We start from the raw sequence: 26,525 nt of genomic DNA, 5'->3' as shown, positions 1-26,525 counted from the left end.
CCCCTTTAAACAAGGATTTCTTTTAAAACAAGAAATCATAAGAAGGGGTGACTGAAAACTGTTTTGTAATCATTTCTCTCGTTTGGAAGATACTGTATAACAGAGGCTCTTCCTTGCCTTTGATTTTTCTTTTTAAAAGGATTTTAAAACCATGTAGTCCTTGTCCTAAGATATGCTTATTACAGAGTCCAGTGATGTTCCCTGAAGTTGTAATCTAGCTTGAACTGTTTCCCCTGGCTATACTATGAGACAATTTGACTTTGCATGAAGTTTTGAAAACCATATGTGGGGATAACGTTTCAACTTCATGCTCTCTCCTCACTGTGAATGACAAAATACGCTTTGAAGTGCTTTTTCATACTCTCTACTGCTGCCTTTTGCATGCGAATGAATATTAATAAAAATAGGCCCGCGCTCACTTTGGGTTTTAATAGGATGTTCTGTCATCCCTTTAATTTTTCTGTCTCTTGAATTTCCTATTTTTAAAAGTTTTATTTTGTTCGTAGTGCCAGGCCCTATACCTGCCAAGTCGGTGAAAGGAACTCCTTTTGAAGATAAGATCTTCCTCAACTGGAAGGAACCTGTGGATCCAAATGGCATCATTACTCAGTACGAGGTAATCATTAAACAGCTAACGAGCATAGGATAGGGCTAGGAAAGTGCGGCAAGAGAGGTGGGTGTTGATGCTCTGTAGGCAGCTATTCAATTATATGCTGCTTTCATTTACAGAATATGGGATTTTGTGTAGTGATTAGATACTCAAAAATCATAATTATTGTGCATATGTTGTTGGCTGCCCAGCCCTGTCAAGTGGCTTTGGCATGTGAGTATAACAATATTACAATCCACGTGGGAGGTGCTAATTTTAAAAATCTTGTGTCATTACTATACACCCTTCCAAAAGCCATGACAGCTATGATCCATGAAATCTTCTTTGTTGGAAGAGAAGGATACATGGAAAATAAGATGGTTATTAAATTTGGAGCAATGTTTTTTAGCTTTGTCAGGTCTTTAGATACCACCCTTCAAGGAAACCTCCATATATGTTCTATTTAAAGTGTATTTAATATATGAACCTTCTGAGGACCTCCACAGGAGGTTGGGAGGAAACAGGAGCTGATCTGAGAAGCAAACACCATCCTCTCCAGCACTCCTTTTTTAAAGGAACAGACAATACAAATTTGTATACTAGTGAATTATAGGAGGAAGACAAACCAACTAACCAAACCAACCCCCTTAAATCTGTTTGTTTATCTATTTAATGCTAACAAAGTTCTTTAAATAGTGTGGTTAACCCTGGTGGGCAGCTCAGCCCCATGCAGCCGCTCACTCACTCCCCCGCAGTGGGATGGGGGAAGAATCAGAAGGGTAAAAGTGTGAGCTCGTGTTTTGTAATCACAGATCGAAAACACAGCACCATACCAGCTGCTGTGAAGAAAATTAACTCCATCCCAGTCAAAACCAGTACATTAAGATACCATTGCAGGCTTTAAATATATTAGCTTGGTTTGGACAGCATTTAAATATAAGTATTAGAAGAGGAGAGGGAAATGTATTACAGGGAGTGAAAGATAAAGGGGTTTGGTGGAGATGGGGAGGATCTTAATAGAATAGTGTAACTTAAATAGAACAGTGTAGTTTTCCACACGTGAACTAAAATCACAAAGAAAGAGAGATGAAGGGCATCTGCATAGCCTTTCAAGTGAAGCAGACTCTACAATAATACACATCATGTCCTCATGGTATCCCCAAGATAGCTAGGTAGCTAGATGAGCATGGGTCTTTTGTTTCCTTTGCAGCCAAGATAACCTAATCCCCTTGTGCCAAAAACTGTAACAATTGTTACAAAAATAATTGTTTTCACAGGTCAGCTATAGCAGTATACGGTCATTTGATCCTGCAGTTCCTGTCGCAGGACCTCCACAAACCGTGTCGAAGCTGTGGAACAGCACACACCATGTCTTCTCACACTTGCATCCCGGTACTACTTACCAGTTCTTCATACGTGCAAGCACTGTTAAAGGGTTTGGACCAGCAACCACAATCAATGTAACAACCAACATCTCAGGTAAAAACAAAAAACAACAGTTAAAAAAAAGGAAGGGGGGGGGGGGTGAATGTTTTGGGGATTTTTTTGTAAGACTTGAAAAATCATTAAATGGGAAAGAAAACCCCCCAAAGAAATCCTGTCATGTTGTGAAACTGTATTACTGAAAATGTTTCGGAGCATATTTGCCAAACAATAGCATAAGTTCAGGGATAAATCCTTGCATGAGGTGGAAATTGCACACCTGTAGTTGTTAACTGTTTGATTTTGTGTAATCTTGTACTTTCATCTAAAGATTTTGGAGTGCTGTATAAACCTTAACTAATTAATCCTTACAGCACTCCATAGATCACTAAGTACTGTATTTGTTTTGCAGATTAGTCAAGTCAGATGCAGAAAATTAACTGACGTACTCAAGGTGACACCACTTAGCAGCACACAGCTGTAACAGAATTGGGGCGGTTGGGAGAAAGGGTGAATTTATTTTGCCAGATTCCTATAGGTCTGCTTCCTTGTGCCTTTATTCACTTACTGCAATGCACCAGAATTAACACTATTCATCTTAATAATGCACTGCAAACTCTAGAAGAAAGTAATGTCAAGTGGAATGCTTTAGTATTTTTATTTTCTTAAATTTCAGTATTATTCTCAAAAAATATGATAGTAGCTTATGCAGTTGATAGCAGAAGATAAGTCAATGCTATATCTAGAGAGACTGTTGATTTTATGACATGGCGACTTCACAGCTTGGCAGAGATCAAAAAAGTCAGTCATTTAGAAATTCAAACAGCACAAAGCAGGCTCTTTTCCTTATTATCTGCCATAATGAAACTTACATTATCCTGTAAAGGGAAGTTAGTAAAGTATTGGAACGCCCTACCATTTCTATAGGAAACTACTCACGTAGTTTCCTCATCCAGTTCTCAAAAACATGCACATAAATCAAAATGTGAGAAAATTCAAGGCAGAGCTCCTTGAATTATATAGCAAGTGAAATTCTGTAGTTGTTGTAGTTAACTGAACGATTTGTTGAATTCCATCCCAGCACATAAGCACTAGCATTCCTCATACCCCAGCCCCTTAAAAAAAAAACCAACCATACCACCAAAAAAAAAAATGAAATTACATGTTCCGTTCTGTTTATCTAGCTATTAGGTTGTTTTGAAGTCTAGTGTTTTATTCAGGTTGTTTTAAGGTTCTTTTGTTTCTTCAGAACAAATTCCTGTTCATAAATGTTCAGGGATAATGGTGGTGTAGTATTTGCATATTTGTCTTCTAACCTCTTTGTAGGAGGAAAAAAAAAAAATCTAACTATGTAATATCTTGCTAGCATGTGTGTCCCCCAGACGTTTCAGTATTTTGAGAAATAAGCACCTCAACATGTATGGATTATTTAAGACTACAATGTGTTCAGGCTTCTTCAGATGTGCCCTCTTTTTCCACCCAGAAATTTTGTCCAGAATCCAGTCTACCACACTTTCTAGACACAGTATGGGTCGTCTGTTAGTTAGCAAAACATGGTTAATACTAGGAAAGCTTAAAGGCAGGCTGTGACACCCTTTGTATCTGAATTTCAGCCTGTTTTTTTTTCATCATCTTGCTTTATACTGAACTGTTGTCTGGTTTTGCTCTGTATAACTGATACTTTTTATGAAGCAACACATATGTTTCAGGAAATGCTAGCTTTATTTTCATAAGGAGTGAAATTATTCCTTTTAACCAAGCTTACAAGTGGTTGCTGTGATCCTAGTGAACATGGTGTAAACAGTAATTTATAACTGAACATTGAATGAACGTTATTTCTATAAAGTAATAGTTCCTGAAATAAAAGCAACTTTTGCATTCGTCTAGAATCTGGGACTGATGAACCAAGGCTTTTAACCTTTCAGTGTTCTTCTATCTATTGATATATTATTGTAAAATTATTATGACTTAAATGATTGACATCCTGCTAGGAAACACCTTTTTTGTGAAAGTTCGTTTTGAAATACAAAGGCATCGTTAGCAATTTTATAAAGATAGAGCCACATATTAAAAAAAAACCCCATGCAGATAGTTTTCAAGCTTGTTAAAGATTAGTAATTAATAGAAATCTATTATTTTCTGAATCACAGAAAATCCTGTTTCTTACCTTGCACTAGAGGTGAAGTCAGCAACAGTATTACCAGTGAGGACTGTAACAGGCTTGTGGCAGCACATTAAAGTCGGATGGTTGAAGTATCACCAACACCAGCCATCCAACCCACAACAAATATTTCTGCCATGAAGGCCTGACATCCAGTCCATTGGTGAATCGGTTCCTGAACTGCTTCTGGTCTTGACTTTGATTTTGTTATTTCTTAATACCTTGGGCTGAAAACTGCAGTGGTTCAGAAACTGATTAATGAGCAGCTTGGCCATCCATTGTTAGAAACGGAAGGAGAAATGGGCATGGGAAAAGTCTACCCCATCCAGTTCTAGTCCACAGATGCATATCTATCCAAGCTCAATTTTCCTGCACTCTGGTCTCATGACATTTAAGAGGAAATGTGAAAGGTTCTTCAATTGTTGGAGGAGGAAAAAGAGAGATGGTAGAGGTTGGGTCTTCGAGGTGGTGAATATAGTTGTTTGTAAGGTAGAAAGAGCGAGGCCAAAATGGGATTTTGTACTCTTAGGGTTTCTTGGCAGTCACCTCCTCCCTCTATTTCTGTCCTTCTTGAATGAACCTGTTTAACTTGATAGGTATCATGATTTGAGGGGGTGCAGTTAGGGATGGGGTTATCAATTGTTGGTGAAGTCCCATACATGCTCTAGTAAAAGATTATGCCTGACTGGAAAATCATTAAAAATGACTTGCGTAGCTGGTGAAGATTGTGGCTTTGTACTACATTGCAAACAGCCACAGCCTCATGAAAATTCAAAATATTTTCACTGATTTGTTTCTTGTTCTTTCCTTCCCACTCAACATTAATCAGCTCCCACTTTACCAGACTATGAAGGAGTTGACGCATCTCTCAATGAAACTGCTACTACAATAACTGTACTCTTGAGACCAGCACAGGCCAAAGGTGCACCTATCAGGTAAAAAAAAAATTAAAAATAAAATTTAAAAAAAAATCAAGAAGAGACTTTTTTAGTTGATTTTATGCTGTCTTGCATCTCATAGAGCTGTTCATTTCAAAGTGATTTTCATTTAACGTTGCTATTGTTTTTCTTAGCTAGACAGAGCTTGCCAATAGATCTGTAGTTAAAAAGAAAAAATTACTGGGTTTTTTTGGTTTTTAAAAGATAGTCATGACCTGAATCATCCAGCTGTCTGTCCTGTTTGATTTAGGGTCCTCAGGACCACCTCCTATTCATTATAATTTCATTTTACTTTCTCACAGTGTCTCTGAAATATGAAGTTGAAAGGTGTTTGTCAGAAAGTGGATTTGAAAATAACACTTCCTCTCCAGTGCTTCACATCAGCTATTCTATAGCATATATGTATGATTGGAAAATTGGAAGTTCAGAGGAAATGGGAGAATAATAGTGATGAATACAAACTATTTGACCTTTTTCCTCTCAGAGTACTTCTTACTAGAAATCATGTAGCAAGCTATTAAATTTTATTTGGCGTGTCCCATAATCATTTTAAAATGTTTCATTTATGTTAACTTTGAGGGATCTTTCTCTTTCTGCTCTCTATTGAGAGATAATTTAATTCTGTTTGCAAAGATTAGTCCACATCCTGCTCTTTACTTCTACTTGTTAGTGCAAAAATTTTGTGATATGATTTGATTCCATTTGTGTTTTACTGATGTGGCTGCATCAGCAATATTCAGGGACAGGGTTGACTAATTGGGGGTTAATTAGCTACTGAGCATCAGAAGCTTTTCATGTTCTTACCCTTGTGACATTTTAGAGAAATACAGGCTAATGCATTTCATTCTGTGTTACATTAAGTTGGTTACTGTGGCTCAGCTGATGTCAGGTAATGTGCCTGAGCCCTAAAAGTAGAGGAAAATTAACTGTTTCTTAAGTCTGTTTCCATTAAGACAGATGTATGTTTTACATGGATATTGTGGGGATGAGTCACGTATCTATAAGCATTTTTATATGCTTATCATATAGTAACCCATATGATTGATATGGTCAAGTTATTTATTTATATTCTGACATAGAAGATAATCCAGATTCATCCCCTTTATAGGAGATATTGATGTGTTATATTCATAAGTAAAATGGTAATCCCATACATCATTAGTTTCTGAAAGACTGCCCTGGAGCAAACCTAGGGGTTTTGGGGGTGTGAAGAATTATAAAATGTACAGGGCTACCTTCAATACAGGACTTGGATTCTAAAAGTAGGGTTGTTGTTGAATTGATACAGTAGAAACCAGACCTGTGATCTGAAAATACTCCCAAGTTATGCAGATGCTTAAACTCACTATACGCCTTTGCAGGTGCTTTTAAAGCCTTCCAGGTGTCCTGCTGCTGGCCATATCCAAAGCTGTCCATGTTTGAGAAATGCAATATCTGTCTCTCATCTAATCCGTGCAAAATCCTTTCAGTCTTGTGCCTGGTCCCCTGAGGGGGCTGATGCGCAGGCTCAGCCAGAGCCCGCCTGCCAGACACCACTGGGATCTGCTGACAGTGGTGCGTGTCTTCTTTACAGCAACTGCTCTGTGGCACATTTGTGCAGACAGCAGCGGGCTCCCGCCTTCAGACCCGCCACTCACCCCGAGGGGGGGTCAGGCTCACATCCCAGGTTTGTCTCCTGGGGGTTTTCTTTCATGAACTGGTAGCGTGATGGGATGCGGCTAGAGGATTACTCATCCCAAGCTCAGGGAGCTCTGGTTTCTCTGCACTGGACTGGCAGGCGAGTACGTCACTGTAGAGTAAACCTGCAGCACAGCACCTTTCCTTACAGCATCCGCAGTTCTATGGCATGAGCTGGTGACTCTGGCCTGTGAAGGTGGCAAAAAGGATCTGTGTACTAATGTTAACAGATAGTTTGATAGGGATAGTTTGATAGAGTATCAATAACTGTTGTTTGAGTATGTTCTCAAAAAAGCGTACGTCTTTCTTCCTGTCTCCCATCTTCCCTCTCCACTTCAATTTCAAAAACCTAAGAAATTACATTAAATTTCTAACATCAAGAGGCCAGGGAAAGAAGTCCTTCACCATAACCGGGGAGCTGGGCTCTATTCCTAAAACAAACCACGTGTTTTATTCCTTACTTGGAATGAGGAGCATACTCCAGGGGAATGCAGAAGACATGGTCCTGTTCCCTTTCCTGAAGTTATGCATATTGCAGTCAGGTACTTTGTAGCAGCTTCTTAATAGGGGAGATAAATGTAGCACACTGAAATTCTGAATTGATTCAATGCATTTCGCTAAACTTTATGATGCATTTTAGTGAAGGTTCACTCCATCCACACTGCAGTTGTGTTTCTACTACAAGCTGGCTTGCTGCCATAATGAGTGTAGGTGGGAAAAAATGCATCGCTGTGCCTGCAGCAGTGGTTAAGTAAAAGGGACTCAGATGCTGTTCTTTAGCCTGACACTGAAGAATACAGTTGGCTTTTTGAAAAGGTTTTTTTGCACCCAGTCCTCTAATCACTAGAGCTGTAGATGGTCAAAAGATCATTTCATTTAATAGCAGTAGGTCCATGTTTAAAAAAAAAAAAAAGGGTAGAAAACAAAAAAAAGCTTAATCTGATACTCTTCTGCTTTTACAGACAGAATTATACTATGATCAGCTTTTGTTGTACTTCAGTCTCTCCATCAGCACAGCCCCCCAGGAAACAGATGTTCCTTAAGCCAAGTGAAATCTATGTATGGCTGTCAATCATTTCTTTAAGACACTGTATGCCATAGTTGTCACAGTTTAAACATGACTCCAATCATATCTTCTCTGTCAAGTGTTATCGTGTAATCTCTAGCATTCTTTATGGCCTCCTGAAGTTTTAAACCAAACTACAAACTAGAAATGCAAAGGGAGACAGGGCTGGATGGCTCAGGCTCATTGTGAAGTGTGGACCATTTCACCATCAGTCTCGTGGATGAGATCCCAGTCAGTAGCGTCAGTGGTGCTTCAGTGATTCATTTGAAGATGTGATTTGTCACTGTAGTTTTTCTGAAGGATCCTAACTGAGCACCAGCAAAACAATCTTTTGTTCTCAAATCCTACTGCAGACGAGGATTACAAAGTGCATGTATCGGAATCAGCATAGACAAATTTTTAATGATGACATTTATTTTATTTGATTGGTAAAGTGTTTTTCTTATACCTCCATATGCAAAATCAAGTTGTTTTTGTTTTGCAACAAGACTAATTAAGTGGACCGTGGCAGGGAGCAGCTAAAACTTAGTTGTCAGTCGGACTTGCAAGAGCTGGGGTTGTAACTTGGGCTGTCAGTCAGTCTGGTACCTGTCAAAGGAGAGGATGCCGTGTCTCCACTAGGCACGTAGAAGGAAATCTCTAGCTGGTATTAAAGCCTAGTCAGAATAGGGCTGAAGTACGAAAAATGTCCTCGCTGCTGCCGTACCCCTTTGGGAGCCTGAGTTTTTAAGGAGGGGTGAAAAGGAGGATCTGTTGGCAGGGGCCTCCTTCGACTGTAATCGTCTTGGTCAATAGGGAGGTACTGTGCAGGTTTTCTTAAGTTAAAAAAAAAAAAAAAAGTTTTTTGACATGAAAAATTATTCCTTCATGCAATATCTCAGCTGAGGAGCTCTTCACCTGCTGTATCTTTAACATTTTCTCTGCTTACCTGGCTGTCTCAGACAACTGTTTGGCCTTTATGATCCTGATGACTTATGTAACATTATTCTTCAGAATAGCTCAGAATTTATTTTAGTCATCAGGGAGAAAGAATATTGTCATCTAGGTTTTCCACTCCTCCCACTTTATTTCTCTCTTTTATTCCTTCTTTGCTGTATGGGACGACTGGAAAAAAAATGGCTATTGTAGGAATTCCCTCAGCTCCAGTGACAAGAAAGCTCTCTCAATAATTGAATTCCCACCATTACACAAAAAATGTGTAGAAAACGTAAAATAATTGAAGCTAGGATTAGTGATATGTAAAAATGCAAGGATAGGCAGTGTACATAGCCTTTAAACTTTCACTTATAGCCTGATAGCAGACCACATTTGCAGCCAGTGAACACCCTGCTTTTCAAGTTGCAATTTTAACTTTGGCTTCTTTCTTCACATCTTACGGCAGGGTGACCATTCTGAATGCTATTATGAGTACAGAGTAACAGTGCTGCTTTGGAGACAATGTAGTATTAGTATATGGGTTTAAACAGATGGTATCACAAAGGGCCCAGAGGTAAATGACTGTATTCCTCCACCTTGTTAGCCTACAAAGTTGCACAAAAAATACTGCCAGATCCCCTTTCCAAAGAGGATAGGCACATCTTTTATTTAAAAAATACTTCATGAAAATTTTAAAAATAAATAAATAAAATAAAAAGCCTCGTTGGAGACTTTAAAGACTTTCTGTCATTTGCTATTCTTTCTTTAACTAAAAGTAATTGTATAAATAGAGATGACTTCAATGTGTATATTTCTTGTTTTCCACATTTTGTAGCTTTTCAGATGTAGGGGCCTGAAAGGCATTATTTTTGGAAGCATATTTTATTTAAAAGAGAGCATATTTTATGTAAATTATTTGAAAATTTTTCCGAACATTCACATTTTATTGTGATCTCATGCTTAAAATTTTGTCATACCTTTTATATTCAAAAATTACTGCATATTTTTAAAGAATGCTATTAAAAGGGACTTACCTAATATTTAACTCAATATTTAACTCTATGCCCTTCATCTTTGACTTTTCAGTTTGTATCGGTCTCCAAGGAGAATTGCCCCTTTAAAAAAGATATGCACCTGTAAAAAAAAAAAGATGCCTCATTTACCCCTTAGTCTTTAAAATGGGGGGGGGGGGGGAGGATTTAATTTGGAAACTGGTGGATCTCAGCTTCTGAGCTGTGTGACAAACCGGGCTGTTCCAGGGGTCCGTTGCCTCCGTCACGGGCAGAGTCCGTTGCCTCCGTCACGGGCAGACGTTGCACTGTCCTTCCCCTCTCCCTGCTGGCTTTCCCCTCCTAAGTTGGCGGGGTGTCATGGATAACAAGTTTCCCGCTCTCCTGGCACTTCAGAGAGCAGAATTTGTGTCAGACCCAGTTCTTTGGCAGCTCGCGAGAGAAGCTGCAGAAGGGAGGGAGCAGTGCCTGTGTTCCCAGTACTCTCCAGTTGGCTGGCTGCCCAGTTTGGGAGTGGTGGTTTTAACCCTGCCTGGGTCCAGGGCCAGGCCAGGGAGGGAAGGAATGCCGGTAGTAATTTCTTCCCTTGGGACATTATGAACAAAAATTATTTTTAATATTTTACATCCTGTCAAGTTTGTAAAATAACTATGCTTTTAGGTTTTTTTGCTAGTACATTAATTTTGAAGCGTAAAGAAAGATTCTCAGTGCGCAGGGGTCTTGTGGAAGTGATTTGTTGGTGCAGGCCGCATTAACCAGACATGGTTAATAGATAGTTTACCACAGAAGGTGATTTATAACCAAGCCCAGTTCACAAACAGTTTATGAGAAACAGAGATCCCCGGAACTAACTCATCATTTGTTTGTTTACATTCTTCTTTTTACCTGGAGTTTCAAAAATGAGGTGACTTTATATATTCCTCTTGGACACTTTGAAAGGGAAGAGGCTTTCTTCCTTAATTTTTTAGGTGCTAGGAAAAGGGGATGCTAACTTTTTCTTTAAGCTCAAGAAAGACGTGAAACTAATTTCTTATTTTTTCTTCTCTACTTTCTTCCATTCCCCAGTATCATACTTCATCTCTGCTACTACAGTTATTGGGTTTTCTGGGCAGTAGCAGCAGAGAAAATTGACAAAATAATTTAATACTGCCCCATAAGTTCTCAAAAAAGGAGGATTGTCTTTGCCTTTGCCTTTCGGACTCCCTGCAGCAATGCAGCGATGCTTTGAGAACTCTGTTCAATTTTATTTTTTCTGTTTAGAATGCTTTCAAACAAAACCAAGACAGGCAATTCTGCCAATTTAATTGAATAGCTTCAGGTCTTGTCTACACGCTTAGGCATATTTTCTTACTCATCTTTCATAAGGTCCTCAAATGTATCTGCATATAAATGAGAAATTGTGTGCATGTATGCACCTGTGTGTGTATGTGTACATATAGTTCTTAAAACCCAAAAAACTCTTTTTTTCTTTTCTTTTTTTCTTATAAACTGAAGAATTGCCTCCTGCTCTCAGTATGTAAGTTCTGTACTTCTGCAGAACAGAGGAAGCTGGTATGAGTTGGTAACATCCTGCAGTTAGGTAGTTCCCCTAAAGGAGAAAGAAGAATTATAATTACCTGTTCTATTTTGATCAGGTGATTTTGAAAAGTGACCAAGCCATGGACCATTTCAAAAGAGGTATTGGGAGGTTGGGAAGGTGTTTAAATGGGCCCAATGCCATCTGCTTCAGCAATTTGTAATGTTTTATCATTGACAACTGTAGAGGAATGAGGTAGTCTATTTTGGTGGAATAGACAGATTTCTGTCCATCTGTGCTTATATTACAGCATGTCACTTGTACTTTAGATCTGCATAGCTCTGAGCCAAGATAGAAGCCGCAGCAAGGTCAAGAGGTGGAGAAGCCTGTCAGCACATTCTGTCTCTAATGATATGACAACTGCAAATTGGGCTTCAAGCACAGCCTGAAGGCAGTCATTATGTTGGGCCTTGAAGCTTAGCTTTCTCTAATAATCGTTTCAAAGGAAAATGCTAACTTCAGATGCTTCTGATTAGCCAAGAGTTTAATCTATTGTAGTTTAAAGTCAGATTCATTCCTGTGTTTCTTCAAAAGAGAAAAGCCTAAAAAAAAAAAAAAAAAAATTCATTGTTAGGAGGTTGTGTATAGATTTGTATTGTTGTTTTTCCTGAAAAAAATGGATGCTGCTTCTTTCCAATGGCTGAATTAGATAGCTTTGCTATATTTCATGCCTTTGTTTCTTCTCTGAATCCATGCATCTGCTGTCTTTAACTTTTTTTCTTTCCTTTGTTTTCTTTTTAAGTTTACACGAAGCAATCAGGTTAATAATTTTATGACACTAGAGAGTTGACCCTAGCAGGTGACCTTAAAGATATGCTGGTCTTCCTCTGTCTCACTAGTGCCTACCAGATCGTTGTTGAGGAGCTGCATCCCCACCGAACGAAGCGAGAAACGGGTGCCATGGAGTGCTACCAGATCCCTGTTACCTATCAAACCGCTCTTAGCGGAGGGTCGCCATATTACTTTGCTGCTGAGCTGCCCCCAGGAAACCTGCCAGAGCCAGCACCCTTTACCGTGGGTGACAACAGGACTTACCAGGGTTTCTGGAACCCACCGCTGGCTCCTCGGAAAGGCTACAACATCTATTTCCAGGCCATGAGCAGCGTTGAGAAGGTAAGTGCCAACCACACCTCTCTCCTGGAAGGAGTCAAAGACATGCCCGTGGTTACAATTAGGACTGTCAGAGTTGGACGTAGTGGGTGTTGGCAGTGGCACTGCTGTAATCCCTTCCGTGCTGTGGCAGCATGGCAGAGTGCCATTCACATTTCACACAGCCCTTGTGTCACAGTAACTGCTACTAGACAAGAGTTTAATACATCTCGTAGTAATCATCTTAGCGAAGTAATTTCAGTGCTGTGACTCTGCCCCCTCGGTAAAAGACATCCACAGTCCTTTCCCCAATTCTCAGTACTTGCACACTTCAGAAGATTAAATTACTGAGGGATAAACAGAACGTGGGCTGCTCAGCTGGCTAATAAAACGTTACAAACTTTTTGAGACTCTTGCACTGAATGTCAGATAAAAAGTAAAAATTTGCTTGAGCAAAAGTAACCCCAGGCCCACGGTGTGTTTACAAGAGCCTTTCTGAAAAGGTGTACTTCAGGCTTGCTCCACTGCTGTGCAGTAGTAGAAGTATGGCTGTCACTTACCTTCGTTACGTCCTCAGTGATTCATTTTTAACTCTGTTGCTGAGTATGGCTGCTGGCTCTGTATGCATATGAAACAGGGAAAAGCACTAGGGAAGGAGGTGCCAGGTGGGAAGAACAACTGTGGCTCAGCAAGCCCCGTGCTGTTGCTTTTGAACAGTTTTTCCTCTCATAAATGAAAAATGAGGGAGTGGGGAAATGACCAGTGAGAAGGGAAAACGTGGTAGACACAGAAGCTTCAGATATTTAAAAATTTAAAATTTTGATTTATAGTTTAGAAAACTGAAGGAAATTGCAGTAGTATGTCCATAGGAGTCTCCATATGAAGTGTCCAGGCAGGTCAGAAAGAAACTAGAAAGGACAGCTAGATTGATAGCCGCTGAGACGCACAAGAGCCATCGGAAAGGAGAAGCAGCCGTATTTATCCTTACTTACGTTTGGGTTTCCGCGATGACTATACAAGTCCTAGCTAACAGGTAGCCTTGCCTTGGAGCCTTTTGAAGAAACTCTCACCTTCAGCCTATGGTTATGAAAATTGCATGTGTGTTAAGACAGAATGGGGACAAAGCAGGAGCTAATGAAACTTTACTGGAGCTGCTTGAGAACTGGATGCTTTTTCTGATGGAACAGACCATTCCCTCTTTTTAGTTCTTATCCATAGACCTGTATAAAGCAAACAAAGCAAAATAAAAGGTAACTGCTAGACACTCATCCATATTTCCCTCACTGGCTACAAATAATTCCCTTTGCTTTTGCTGGCTTCCAGCAGACTAAATTGTAAGGAAATTTGTTTCATTCCCCAAGAAATAAATGGGAGGGAAAAGTAAAATAAAAATATTAAATACAAAAGTAGATCTTTATTTTGGCTTTTACATTTTGACAGATAAGTAGAAGATGAGGGAAGAACACATTATTTTTTACTTTAACTTGATTTCAGTTTGTGAGAGAGTTTAATCCTAAAATGGTTTTCTCTGGTATGGTTTAAAACTTTGGATCAGATTTCTGTTCCTACAGGGATTTAGGGGGAGGTTTTGAGGGGATTGCACTGCATTCTGCCAGGACAGAGATCTAGCGCTTGTAAGATAACCTCTGAGCTGCAGAATATTTAAACAGGTGCTTTACTATAAACTAGTGGGATTACCATAATAGTCAAGGGGAAGTAAAGGATGCTCTGAAATACACTGTAGGGTTGGGATGAGGGTCTGATAACTGTGATCCTTGCAGACATTTTGAACAAAAGTGGACAAGTAAATTCAGTAACTGGGGAGAATGCTAATTAGGTAAGATTGTATCGATAAACTTCACGGGGCTTTCATTTAGACTGAAAAATTGTCTTCACGGAACACTTATGGGAAGCCTCAACTCACAGCTTTGCTCATTCTTTGCAAGCTGTGTTTACAAAACAGCATCAACATATTTTGCGTGTTGCTTGGGAATCTTCAAGAGGAGAGAGATCCCAGGGGATGTATTCAGGGATGGAGTGCAGGGGGGTGCCGGTCTAGAGGATGCATATTTTATAGAATGAAACTGTCATTATTATATTTTCTAATTACATGCTAATATTGTTTGGAGTGATCTAATACAACAGCAGCTGCATCCTCTCATGCAACCTTATGCTGTTTCAGTATGTTTGCCTTTAAAATGACTGCACATTGTACAAAAAGGTCAGAAAACCCATTTACGACTGACCCTCGTCTGTTCAAGTTGTCCAAACTGTGCATAACCAAGTCATTTCTCTGTTCATTTGTTTCAATTGCTGACCAAACTTCTGAAGGGGGAAAAAAAAAGTAAAATACATACAAATTGTCTTTGCATGTGCAACTTCTTCTGAAGCACGTTGCTGTCAAATCACTGTCTTTCCTGGGCAGATTATATAGGTTGTAGATTACCTGTGGCATATGTGAAGGGATACCTGGGCTGCTTCTGTGCTCCTTCCACACTCAGAAGCATGAGGGAGTGCATTGCTGATATGTTTTAGGTGACTCTGTTCAAGATTGTCAGGATGCAGCAACACAGAAGTTTGGAGACAGTGCTGAGCAAATGCACCTTCTTTGCTGCATGGCACTGTTGGAGGTCAACGCTGGCTCATGGTTTCTGTGCCATGACATAAATAGGAGCACCAGTCCTCCCCTTTTCTTCCACTGCACCTTCTCTCTGTAGTCTTATGGCACAATTTCCGTTTGATTTGAATAATCTGAAATTTTGCTACATTTATGCTGTCCTGCACCTTTTCTCCCCATTGTTATCCTGGATAGTACAGACCAATGTCTAGGTTTCATGCAGCTTTTGTAAAGGCAAAATCACCCAGCCTCCTCCCCTGCTAAGCCCAGAGCCCTGAGCCACCTTGCTGGGTTGCCCCAGCTGTTCAGCAGATCTAGGATGAATTTATGGAGTGGGGAGGGCAAGAAAAAGCAACCTGATCTGACTGTCTTCTTTACTTTTCCCTCCTCAACAGGAAACCAAAACTCAGTGTGTTCGAATAGCTACAAAAGGTAAGAGGTTCGTCCCTCCATGCAAAGTAGCTTTTTTTAATGAAATGTGGCATTTCTATTAAATATTTGAAACAAAGCCAGCACTATCCCTCTATTTTAAACCACTTGATTGTCTTAAAATGTAATGGGTTACTGCTTTTTATTCTTTGGTATTGGGCCAAGAGAGCATGGTTCTAGCAATACTCAAAATTTAGACAAAATAAGCACTCCTTTTTTTTCCCCTGTCTGTGGTTTTCAAGATCTGCTTTTAGGCTGCTGGAGCATTGCAGGCAGCAGATAGATGGACTGGAGACTAGAAAGCACACTTGGTTAAACTGTCTGTTATGCTAACAATTATTTCCAAGCAGGGGTGGAAATAATTTAAATGAAGGACACGATAGTTAATTTTCCTAAGTAAGAGCTCTTAGTGTTACTAGACATAGGGGAGGGTTGATTTGAGGAGAGCTCGTGTCTTTGATAGCAAGTGAGGCCCAGGGCTAAGGCTGACTGCATAGCTGCGAGAATAAATCATATTGACCCCACATACAGCAGGTTAATCACATACTGCTCACTCAAAAATGCTGTTTTATCTTCAAATGAGGACTTAGTTGTTCTGCTTACTGTTAACTCTTGCTTTGACTGTATTTATAGCCATTCATTTTGGTTGCTTGATTCTGTCAACATGAGAGTTGTTTGGTAGACTCCGGCCTCATAAACATGGAAGGAGCTTACAAATGCTGAAAGAGTACTCTGCAGAGGCCCAGCACTACTTACATTGTCTCTTTCTAATTGCATATTGATATGCAGTATAAAAACAACTTTAGATATGACCAATCAGGCATTTAAAGTACTGCAGTGGCACGTCAGCACCATTTTTTCAATTGCTGCTTTCAGTTTAAAACTTGTTCCAGTTAAAAGTAGATGCCTCTAATGAGGTGGTAGCAACCAAACGTTTTCTTGAGAAAGTGGAAAATAAAATGTATTTCTCAAGACATGTTAATATTTTCGTCAAGTGAGGTAAGCTAATAAAAACAGGAAATTAAAACTGTGAGCTAAGTCTTCTGTGAAAAGTACATCAGCATTATCTTTCTTATGTTTACCTGGCAAGATTAAATGTTTGAATTAAAATATATTTGCATAAACAAATAATTATGTACCACAAGCATGTATTGCTAGGATTTGAGTCAAAGGAGAGTCTTGAAAGGCTCAGAAATAACCTAAAATATTGCAGGACTGAGGAAGGGGAAAGCAGTGGTCTCTCTCATCATAAATTTTCTGGATAGTAAAAATAGGGAAGCAATTCACCTGGCTTACGAGGAAATTAATTTTACTTAACCATACTCAGTTCACCGATCTCAAAGCAATGTTCATGGAAGCAATAGTCCTGTTGGTGGTTGTTTGTATGCCTTCCTCTGCCATAACAGTCACGTTCACCCCAATGGCTGTAGTCTGAAGGAAATGGGAAATGAGTAGCAGGTTTCTTACCATCATGCCATAAATCTTGCCTTTGCCACTCTGGCTAAAGACAAGTTTTCCTGCGTAACTGCTTTGCCTGATATGTCAGTACTGTATGCCTTGAATGTGGAACTAAAAACCAAAATATTTTCTCTGACTTTATTTTAATTGATAGATGTGAAATGTGGGGGGAAGCAACATTAGGAGCAAATGCTTTCTCTTGCTCTGAAGGAATGCATTTAATAGGGCATCATCACTTCAAGTCACGTACATTCACATGTCTCAAATGAGTTATATTGGTATTCTAAATCATTTTCAAAAAGCTGATACTGAAATTTTTTCCCATGTTTTCATTGTAAAAATAATACCATGATTTGTTGTGCTTGAAGAAAAGTATACTCTAATATATTGCTTTATGTATATGTTCATCTGGTTATGCTGATTCTTTTCGTAGTGTGTGAATTTGCTCACCTTACCTAATGCACCCCAGTAAAGCTAACGTACCCTTTTAAAATCAAGCAAATTGTCTAAACTATGTATTCAGTTATAAAAGTAGTGTGTAGTTCTGTGTCATCTCCTGTGACTTGAAGCAGCCTACAGCTGGCCAAACTGAATTTTGCCTTGAACATGTTGAAAGGGCATTAAAAATCATAAAGAGCTGGGGTGGAAGGGGGCGGGGGGGAACACTGTGAAAGGTGCACGTAAAGACAAGACAAAATTTCTCTGGTAGTGAAGTTCAGTATTACCAGCAAAGGTACTTTCTCATTTTTATCCCATTCAAGGATCTGGTGTTATCTGCTGTGTATATTCACACCGATAAGATGTAAAGATGGAAAAAAATATGGTACTGATGTCATGGCTTGGTCCTGGAGAAGTTCATATCCCTGAAATTATAATCTTGATAATTTAACTTCCTTAGATGTGTTATTTCTCTGACTAATTTTTTGTTTGCTTGGGCAGTTCCCTATTAACATCATTTACATGTATTTTAATGCATAAGGGGTTTTGCACATCATTCCCGTAGGTTGCCTTCTACCATTGAGAACTGATGGAATAGTTTGTTTATTGGTGTCAAACTAATGAAAGTCAGCAAATTTAAATTGAAGCGCTCTTACCTTTTCAGTCCATATATTCCAGGTGCAATGTTCTTGTGCGCTTCCAATAACAACATGCACTGAAGTGTGAACTCATCTAAAAGATGGTGCCAAATTATGACTAAAGTATGTTGCTGCTTTTGGTGTGTCTTGAAAAAATGTTTTTAGAGTAAGCTGAGAGGCTTACTAGTGTCTAGTGTATTAAAATACACTGAGTTAATTTTTCATGGGAGAAAATACTGGAGCAGCACCAGATTAAAAAGGAGTCTTCTAGGCAGTTCCTGTGTAGTTGCAGCTGAAGGATGAATGCCAGAGTGATTCTTTGATGGCCCTGATTTAGGGTAATAATAGGATTCCCCCTTTATCTGGACACCTATTTCCACAAAACTTGTAAGAATTTAATGACTTTGTGACTTTTGCCCTTGTGCAGATTGGACTGAATTGGCCAAGAGAGTGCCAAGTTATTAGATGTGGCGAGAGAGTATGAAAGTTGCATTTGTGTACACAGTCTGTTCACGTAAGCTTTGATTCTTGAGGAAACCAGGTTAAGAATAATTCCTTGTGATGCAGATGGTGGGTAGAACATACCTAAAACACCATTTCCATTAAAAGTGTAGCCCAGAAAGTGTATGAACTGTGAACCATTTTAATTCCTTGGATACTTTTAGCCAGTATTGCCTTCCTTTGTCAACCTGAATTCCCTTCCCATTCAGATCCTCTTAGTAACCAGTGATCAGCATCAACTGAAAAAAAAAAAAAAACCAAACAAAAAAAAAAACAGTTAATTGTTCTCTACCTCATTATTTTTTTGAATCTAGGTAGTAGAATTATCCAGGCACTAATAATCTGGTTCCCCACACACAGTAACTGAAGGAGAAAAAAAATCTTGTTTTCTGAAGTGCATAGAAGGGTACAGAGACTGAGGTAATAGGTCAGATATTCGTTAGGAATGGAAAGATGGAGTTATGCTAGGAAGTGTGCGGTATTTGACAAAAAAGTGTTACATATAATTTCCTAAAGAAAGTTCTCAAACTTCCTAAAACTAATTTGTTAAGGCAGCGTTCAACCAGTCCGTAACGTGCTCATATCACAGTGAATACCTGATAACTGAACGTGCCTAACCACAGTATTGCTAGAGGAGTGAGTAAAAGATGTGTGATTCCCATAGCATGCACTTCAGAGTAACACAAGATGTTGATGACTAATCAGTCACATCTTGGAGTTAAGTTTGACTGTGTAAAACTTTGAATGGGTTGCCTCTCACACATGACGTTGGCATTTCATTTTACAGTCTAAAATGTTGTCAACTGCTAAGGGAATGAAACCAGATTAACATGGTCAGAGAAGAGTGATGTTTCAAATTGTTTAGTACATAAATAGACATTTAAGAGGACAGAAGGGACAGCAGAGCTGTTATTAAGCAGAGAATATATGAAGTTTACATTTCTGACAGTTTTTAGGCTGCCAAGTTTGAGGCTAACACTGATTCACATGTATTCTTTTGTTTTGTTTAGGGGACTAGAGAAAAATGTTGAAAATTTAATTAGAAGAAATCTACTGTGGCAGTAAATAAAGAAGTGGTGGGCTTGGCAGCTCTATCCCAAAGTAGTTAGAAGGAATAAATGAAGTCCAGGGTTCCTCACTCTGTGTTTAAAACATGAACTTCTTCACCTCCAAAATTATTTTCCCTTGTGGTTTTCATTTGTATTATTAGTTCAGGCAGTGGAGAACTTCTCTATCTCTATGCGCATTTGATTCATACAGATGGATGAAAATGCTATTTGAGATGATGTGCATCTGGAAGTAATTGTGAAATAGCAGAAAATGACTTTTTAATCTGATTTGAGGAATAAAAAGGTCTGGGTGGTAACATTCCAACTGCAAGTGTGCATTTAGTCCACCGTCATTATTGCTCTGAATTCATTCCCACAGCAGTTGGGGATTGATCCAAAGGCCTTTGATGACAATGGGAGTCCTTCCACTGACATTAATGTGCTTTGGATTAGGTCTTTAGAAGTCATAAATCTGTCTAGACCATAATTATTTCCTTGAAATTGTTCCTGATGATGTTCTGCTTGTAGGGAAATTTGTGAAAGTCAAATCACCTCCTGTAGCAGGATGCTCAGATATGTCTGTTACTGATTAATGCACAAATGAGGGAAGATGTCGGATGCTAAATGTATATGAAACGAAGCTTCTCTCACTGTTGTTTTTGTTTGGATCAATGCTCCTACAATGACTTTTAGCTGTAGCATCACAATAGGCACTGGAGACCTAGTGGCAATATAAATTCAAAGAGTAATGCAGATGTTGCCTAAGTCACATCTTTCTTTTCACTCATTCACAGGAAAAAGCTATTAATATGTTTAAACTTCAGTAGTCTTTTGCATAATGTCTTTTATCTCACAAAGAGGAGATTTTAACATACTTGCTGAACTTTCCAAAGATGGAAACAGAATATTAGCATGGCATTTTTTCCTCTTTTGTATGTGAAATTGCAGTAGCTCACCAAGGAACCACATCTGCCAGTCCTGATAAGTGATACCTTTGGTTGTAAATAAAAAATTGAATGATTCTTTGATGGAATACTTGATGATGGTTATAAAAAAAGCAGTTAACTGAGGGACACCTCCAGATTTCCAGACACAAAACCTATAATGTGGGTATTTTCATATATGCAAAGAGACTAACAAAATCATGGCATACAATTGTCAAAACTTCATTTGAATAAAAAGGAATGCAGTGCAACAACAGCATTTGTTAGGTGAAGCTACGTGATGGATATGCATGGGACAACAATTTTCAGAGAATGTGTTTCCCGTTCTTAGAAGGCATCGAAGAGAAATACTCTTTTCTGCTTGTTGCTTGACACCTCTGAGAAGTAAGGGTTCCTTCTGAGGGTAACAGCAAAAAACTCTAAATTACCTAATATTTTTTACACTTGTGGCATTGCCTGAGCTGAACCATTTCTTTTAACTGCATTTGAGAATAATTATGATAAGAAGTGTTTTCTAGTTACCAGCCCCTTTCCCAAGTCTTCAGGAATATGGGTTTATTACTATGTTTTGAAAGAGTATTTGACTGCTTTTGGTCAGAAAAGTATCATGGATGAGTACATCTAGTAAATACAGTTAATAAATCTAATTCCTTTACTAGAGAACTTTATTTTTAAATACATTGCTTAGTGAGTAAGTGTATTACATGCAAACATTCTTTTATTAAATTTAGCTTGGTTTTGAAAGCTAGCTTTTTTAAAATCTGTGAGTTTATAAGAGGAAACACTAGTGATACATTTCAGTGTTTTTAAAAACTCAGCTATTAGAATGAAGAAATTTTAAGTCCAAAGATAGAATAAATATTAGCTTTCCTTGATTTTGAAATGTTTCAGTATTTCTTTTGGCCTAGATACTTAACAAATTACTTTGTGCAGATCCTATAAGCAGATTGAAATCTTAGGAACTTTAAAGGTTTCCTATAGAATAAGAATTTTAAAAGTAAGAATTCGGGTAGACGATTCTAGTTTGTATTTAAATATTAAGGAAAGAATCTTACGTGCTCTAACTGAAGGATCAGCATCTTAGCATATATGCTTTTTTAGTAGGTGCCTGATTTCTTAGGTCTCTTCAGCTATTATGAATATTATTTCATGAATCAGATTGTGGGCATTGAATGTCTTGCATCCATTGTTAAACAATATGGAGACATAAAGGTAGAAATCTACTGTTTTTACAAAACCCATTAGACTTTTAACTGCAGTAGAAAATCCTTGGTTCCCCTTATAATAGATATGCAATTAAAGTGACCATTAAAATGACCATTTGCTGATAGTGCAGTGTGTTGGTTTTTTTATTTTAGCTCCCCTTTTTTTCTGTTCTTTCATCATTTCTTACTTGACTTTTACTTATGTCTTTACCTTCTTTGTGTCATTGTAAAATTACAAGTGTTTAGAGAAGGTAAACTCTATCATCACCTGATAGGACTGGGCTCATGAGCCCCTTTTCACACAGCCAACCTGCATCCACTTTCATTTTGTATTGTAATTAACTGTACCATTGGATGAAATGGCCCTTTGCAATGCCTGGGGTTGAAGGGCGTGTGAGGTGGAACAGGCAGAGATTGCTGCCTCTAACAGTCCATCACAGGCATCTCACGTGCTCGTTTGGCCCAGGAGCAACAGGAGTTTGGCTTATCTGTGCAGCAACGGAGCTTTAGAGCAGCCCCATTAAGGGACAGTGCTGTTTCATTTTTTCAAAGAAAGGAGGAGAAAGGGGTCTCTAGGAATTATTAATTGTGTTTACATCCAGTCAGTAGTCTTCAGCCAGAATGATGCTTTTTCCACATTAGTGGGCATGTCAACACTGACAGTCCAGAGTAGGTTTTGCCATACACATCACTGACATGTAAGTTGAATTCTGTACCAAATAAAGCAACTAACTGCTGATGCTAGAAATATCCCTACATACAGGTATCTTACCACCATTGCTAGTGCCAGTACAGAAATTACAGTTCAAACTGATGAGGTCAAAATCAGTCATGCTTGGAACTAGTTCCATGAAACGGTGCATTAGATTGGGAGCTTTTAATATACACACATTTGTTGGATTTGAAAGTCTGTAGGAAAGTCCCAGATCGTTCTGGAAGTGGTAACAAAAACTCAAATGGCACTCCGGTAGTGATGGTGTGCTCTGAGCCCTAGCTGGTCATCGCTGTCCTGTAGTTCTGATATGCTGTCATTACAGAAGACATCATAGATGCATTCAATGTTGAAATAGTAGCAGCTTCCTTCCCATGCTACAACTTAACACTCGTGAAGTAAAAATCATTTATGTGGTAGATTGATGATATGATTGTTAATAATGAGGAGCTGATGTCAGTAGATCATGCATAAGCCAACACAGACAGAAAATAAAATTCTTAGAGAGTATGTATGGCTGGTGGTCACAGAGCTGGTGGAAAAAGTGCCTGTCAGCAGCTCATTGCTATCCCTGTTACAAATGACTGATCTCACTCAGATTCACCAAAATAAACTGACTTAACATAGTAAAAGTAATTTTAAATGTTTCCTAGGTTAGAACAATTGCATAAGCAGTTCTGAAAACAGGGTAGAAATGACTGTACATGCTGGAGTAGTGGTGAAAGGCAAGGGGGAGGTAGTCTTCACTGTCTTCAGATGCAGCCAAAAGGTCTCGAGGTTACGTTTAAAACTGCTAGAAGAAATTGAACCTCAGGGTCAAAGCTGCTTCAGTCCAACTACAAAAAACAAAACATAAAATGTTACATCAATATGTGATACTTTAGCACAGAGGTGATAATCTTTGCAATTATCCATCCTTGTATTAACAGCTACCTAACACGGAGATATTTTGAATAGAAGACAAAATATTTGTGAGCAATAAAGCTGCTCACGGTGCACCTGGACAGGAAGGACAAGCAGGACTTTATCTCAGAAAAGAATGATGCCCAAAGAACGCAGAACTTCAACAACATCTAAATCAGAAATGTGCCTATTGATTTTTATGAAAACCATTTATGGCCTTAAAATCAGCATCACTGTGTTTCGCTGTATCTAATCAAACACTCTTAACTAAATGAAAAGAAGTTCCACCTCATTGTCATGAACATTACAAGGGTTTATTAAACTATTTGCATGTCATCTCTGTCAGAGTGCTAAGTGAAGTTCTACAGCTAGTCATCTAGAAACAAGGCGCAGAATTGCCAAGCATAGTAGCACTTCCTAAACACTGTCAAATGTGTTGCAGAGCAAGTCAGTATGGTTGATTGGCACTGCTGCCAAATTACTCAAATACAGAGACTGATGCTTTGTCAGCTGTGTAAGGAGACAATGGCTCTGAGGTTCAGGAGCGCAAACTGCTTTCTGCTCTGATGGGAATTTGTGTGCTAACCATGCTATTTCTGGAAAGATCCTGACCAGAAGGGTATGCAGATGGACCTCACAGGAGGGACAATATTTCTAGAAATCATGTGGTTATCACACATCTGTCTGTCAGAGCAGGAGACAGTTACAGGCACTGTTAAAGCAATTTTTGTAGCCAGGTAAATTCAAAGCATAGGGAACAGTATTATGTGGTTCCCACACGATTACCACAAAATCATGTGGTTTTCAATGCTGTCGACTTTGGAAGTATGTGGAGGCTTTTGTGCGTCTTCAGCAGTCTGGAAAGGACTGTGAATATTCTCCGTGCTTCACAGCAATGTGGTGATGAAGGTTCTTGATCAGGATGGACTTCCAGAAGACTTTACGGTCAAAGAGGTCACAAAACAGATTGCGTCCTTTGCCACTTCGAATTAACATTTGCGTTGTTGACTCAACAGGAAAGATAACCACATCAATACCATATAGATACCAGAATATTTAACCTGAACATTAAATCAGAGGTCCCATATCTGCTGACTTGTGTTACTTGATCTGTGCTGATGACTGAGTATTGGTTATTCACACATATGTAAGCAGACTACATGTTATTGACTGTTTCAGCCCGTCTGCCAAGTGGTTTGGCCAGGCCATTAGCATAGAGGAAAAAGAGGTCCTGCTCTAACCTTGCTGTGGTGGAAAATATCCTGAGGCAGTATTCTGCACTGACAATACACTATTGAAATTTGTGAGAAGAGCAATGCTACTTCAGCAGCATACTTTTTTCAAAACACCACAGTTAATAGCAAAGTCATGCAGGGAATAGCAAAAGCCAGTGTAGTATTTAGGAAGCAAAAGCAGCATGTCTGAAATAAGAGACATCTGGCTTCAAATAAAAGTAAACATCTTTTGTGCATTAGTTGTTGCCACTCTTTGAATGGCTACAAAACTTGGACCATTTATGGTGTCCACATCAAGCATCCAAACCATTTCCAAGGCACTGCTTTCATGCCTTTGCTGCCATAAAATTGTGGGATGTTACCTTGGATGCTGCACTCCTAAATTGCTGTCGTATTGCCAGCACTGAAGCAAAATTACAGGACATCCAGTTGTGACAGACCTAATTCTCATGTTGGACAACAGATTGCCCAAAGCCGGTTTCTGTGGGCAGTTGAAATGCAGAGAAGAGCATAATGAGGTTGTTAATGGCCAAGTTTAAGTCAAATCCTCAGTTATGTGTCATCAGTTTCACAGTGGAAAATTACATCTGAAGATTTTCTGCTCTGGCAAAGAATAGGTACTTAAACCATCATAACATGCAAGTAAAATCAGAATGGCACTGTATGGTATAAGTGAATATGGTAGCGAAACAGATTGTGTCTGTACACTTCACGGTTTCATGAAAATGGGCCTCTTTCTGGGACAATAAAACCAAGTCCTCATGTACTGATGGAAAATGGACATCACAATCACTCTCTTTCCATCCCTGGTGCTACTGTATTTCTGAATTTGCCATTTCAAAGGGCTACTTATGGATTATGTAAATCATATTTTTTGTAAACACTGGAACAGGTTGCCCAGAGAGGTTGTAGATGCCCCATCCCTGGAAACATTCAAGGTCAGGTTGCATGGGGCTCTGAGCAACCTGATCTAGTTGAAGATGTCCCTGCTCATTCCAGGGGGGTTGGACTAGATGACCTTTAAAGGTCCCTTCCAACCCAAACTATTCTATAATTCTACGATATGAAGATATATTTGTACAATCAGAAAATGTTTTAAATCTTATTGTTTGTACTCTTAAATAATGACAGGAAAACCAAACTGTTGACTATTTTCTGGAACTGTCAAAGGAGTTTTTGTTATTACATCCGTGTTTTTAACAATAATGAAAGGATGACACTTTTTCCATATGAGAGGGAGAGAGGGTAGGATTCTACAATTACTGTAATCGGCATTCACATTGTCTCAACATATGGAAGGCAGTTGATTTGCACAAGTACAGGCATTTTTTAATGTGAACCTTAATTTTTATGTACACTAACACTATCCAGATTATCTGAATTGTCTGCTTGTTTTGTTGATGCATTACAATAGAAAATATGTAGTCAAGCATATTTCAAATTAATCCTTGATCTGTGTCTAATTTCTCAGATTTTGCTGAATTAAGACTATCATGCCTGTTTTGAAATGACAGTGCTGCATTCCCTAGAATTTTGTCACAAATTTTATAAGGACTGGTAATTCAACATGCTGTCATTATTTTCTGCAGATGTAAACAGATTTTCTCGTAGTTCTTTAGTGTTTATGACTTCTGGTAGTTCATAAAGATTTAATCCTGAAGGGCTTAGTATCTGATATTACTCCAAAATTCAGAAAGGTTGTCAGCTAGTTCCTATTCTGCTTGAAATCACTGAGCCATAATGTTTATACAGGGATTTACATCCATGTGTTCATCTTTCATAGCATTTACTTTTGTACACCTAATGGAAAGGGTTACCATTCCTTTTCCTGGTATAAAGGTTTTTAAGATACTAGGCTGTGAAACCTGGGCACTGGGTGCTTCATCTGCTCAGTGAAACATCTAGAAGGAGCCTCTGTCCTCTATATCTCAAATGTGATCAAAGACGACAATT

The 26,525-nt window shown here is 38.8% G+C and overlaps 1 protein-coding gene and 1 long non-coding RNA gene across 17 annotated transcripts in view; one reads left to right on the top strand and one right to left on the bottom strand.

Annotated features, from left to right (window-relative positions):
• PTPRK (protein tyrosine phosphatase receptor type K) overlaps positions 1-26,525 on the top strand; it is a 415,801-nt gene that overhangs the window by 328,723 nt on the left and 60,553 nt on the right. For all 16 annotated transcript variants that reach the window (XM_052784282.1, XM_052784278.1, XM_052784293.1 and 13 more), the window contains exons 9-13: positions 507-616; positions 1,867-2,068; positions 5,002-5,107; positions 12,194-12,467; positions 15,456-15,492. In XM_052784282.1, the coding sequence (XP_052640242.1) occupies positions 507-616; positions 1,867-2,068; positions 5,002-5,107; positions 12,194-12,467; positions 15,456-15,492 (729 nt within the window). The remainder of the gene's footprint in view (positions 1-506; positions 617-1,866; positions 2,069-5,001; positions 5,108-12,193; positions 12,468-15,455; positions 15,493-26,525) is intronic.
• Positions 8,250-10,052, bottom strand: LOC128140489 (uncharacterized). Its single transcript, XR_008234759.1, has 3 exons — positions 10,015-10,052; positions 9,803-9,902; positions 8,250-8,441 (listed from the first exon to the last, which is right to left on the bottom strand). It is a non-coding gene; the product is annotated as an uncharacterized LOC128140489 (long non-coding RNA).

This window comes from Harpia harpyja, chromosome 4, assembly GCF_026419915.1.
Source record: "Harpia harpyja isolate bHarHar1 chromosome 4, bHarHar1 primary haplotype, whole genome shotgun sequence".
In the NCBI taxonomy this organism is placed as follows: domain Eukaryota; kingdom Metazoa; phylum Chordata; class Aves; order Accipitriformes; family Accipitridae; genus Harpia; species Harpia harpyja.
Note: the sequence above shows the minus strand (reverse complement) of the source record. Positions and strands in the feature narration are given on the sequence as shown.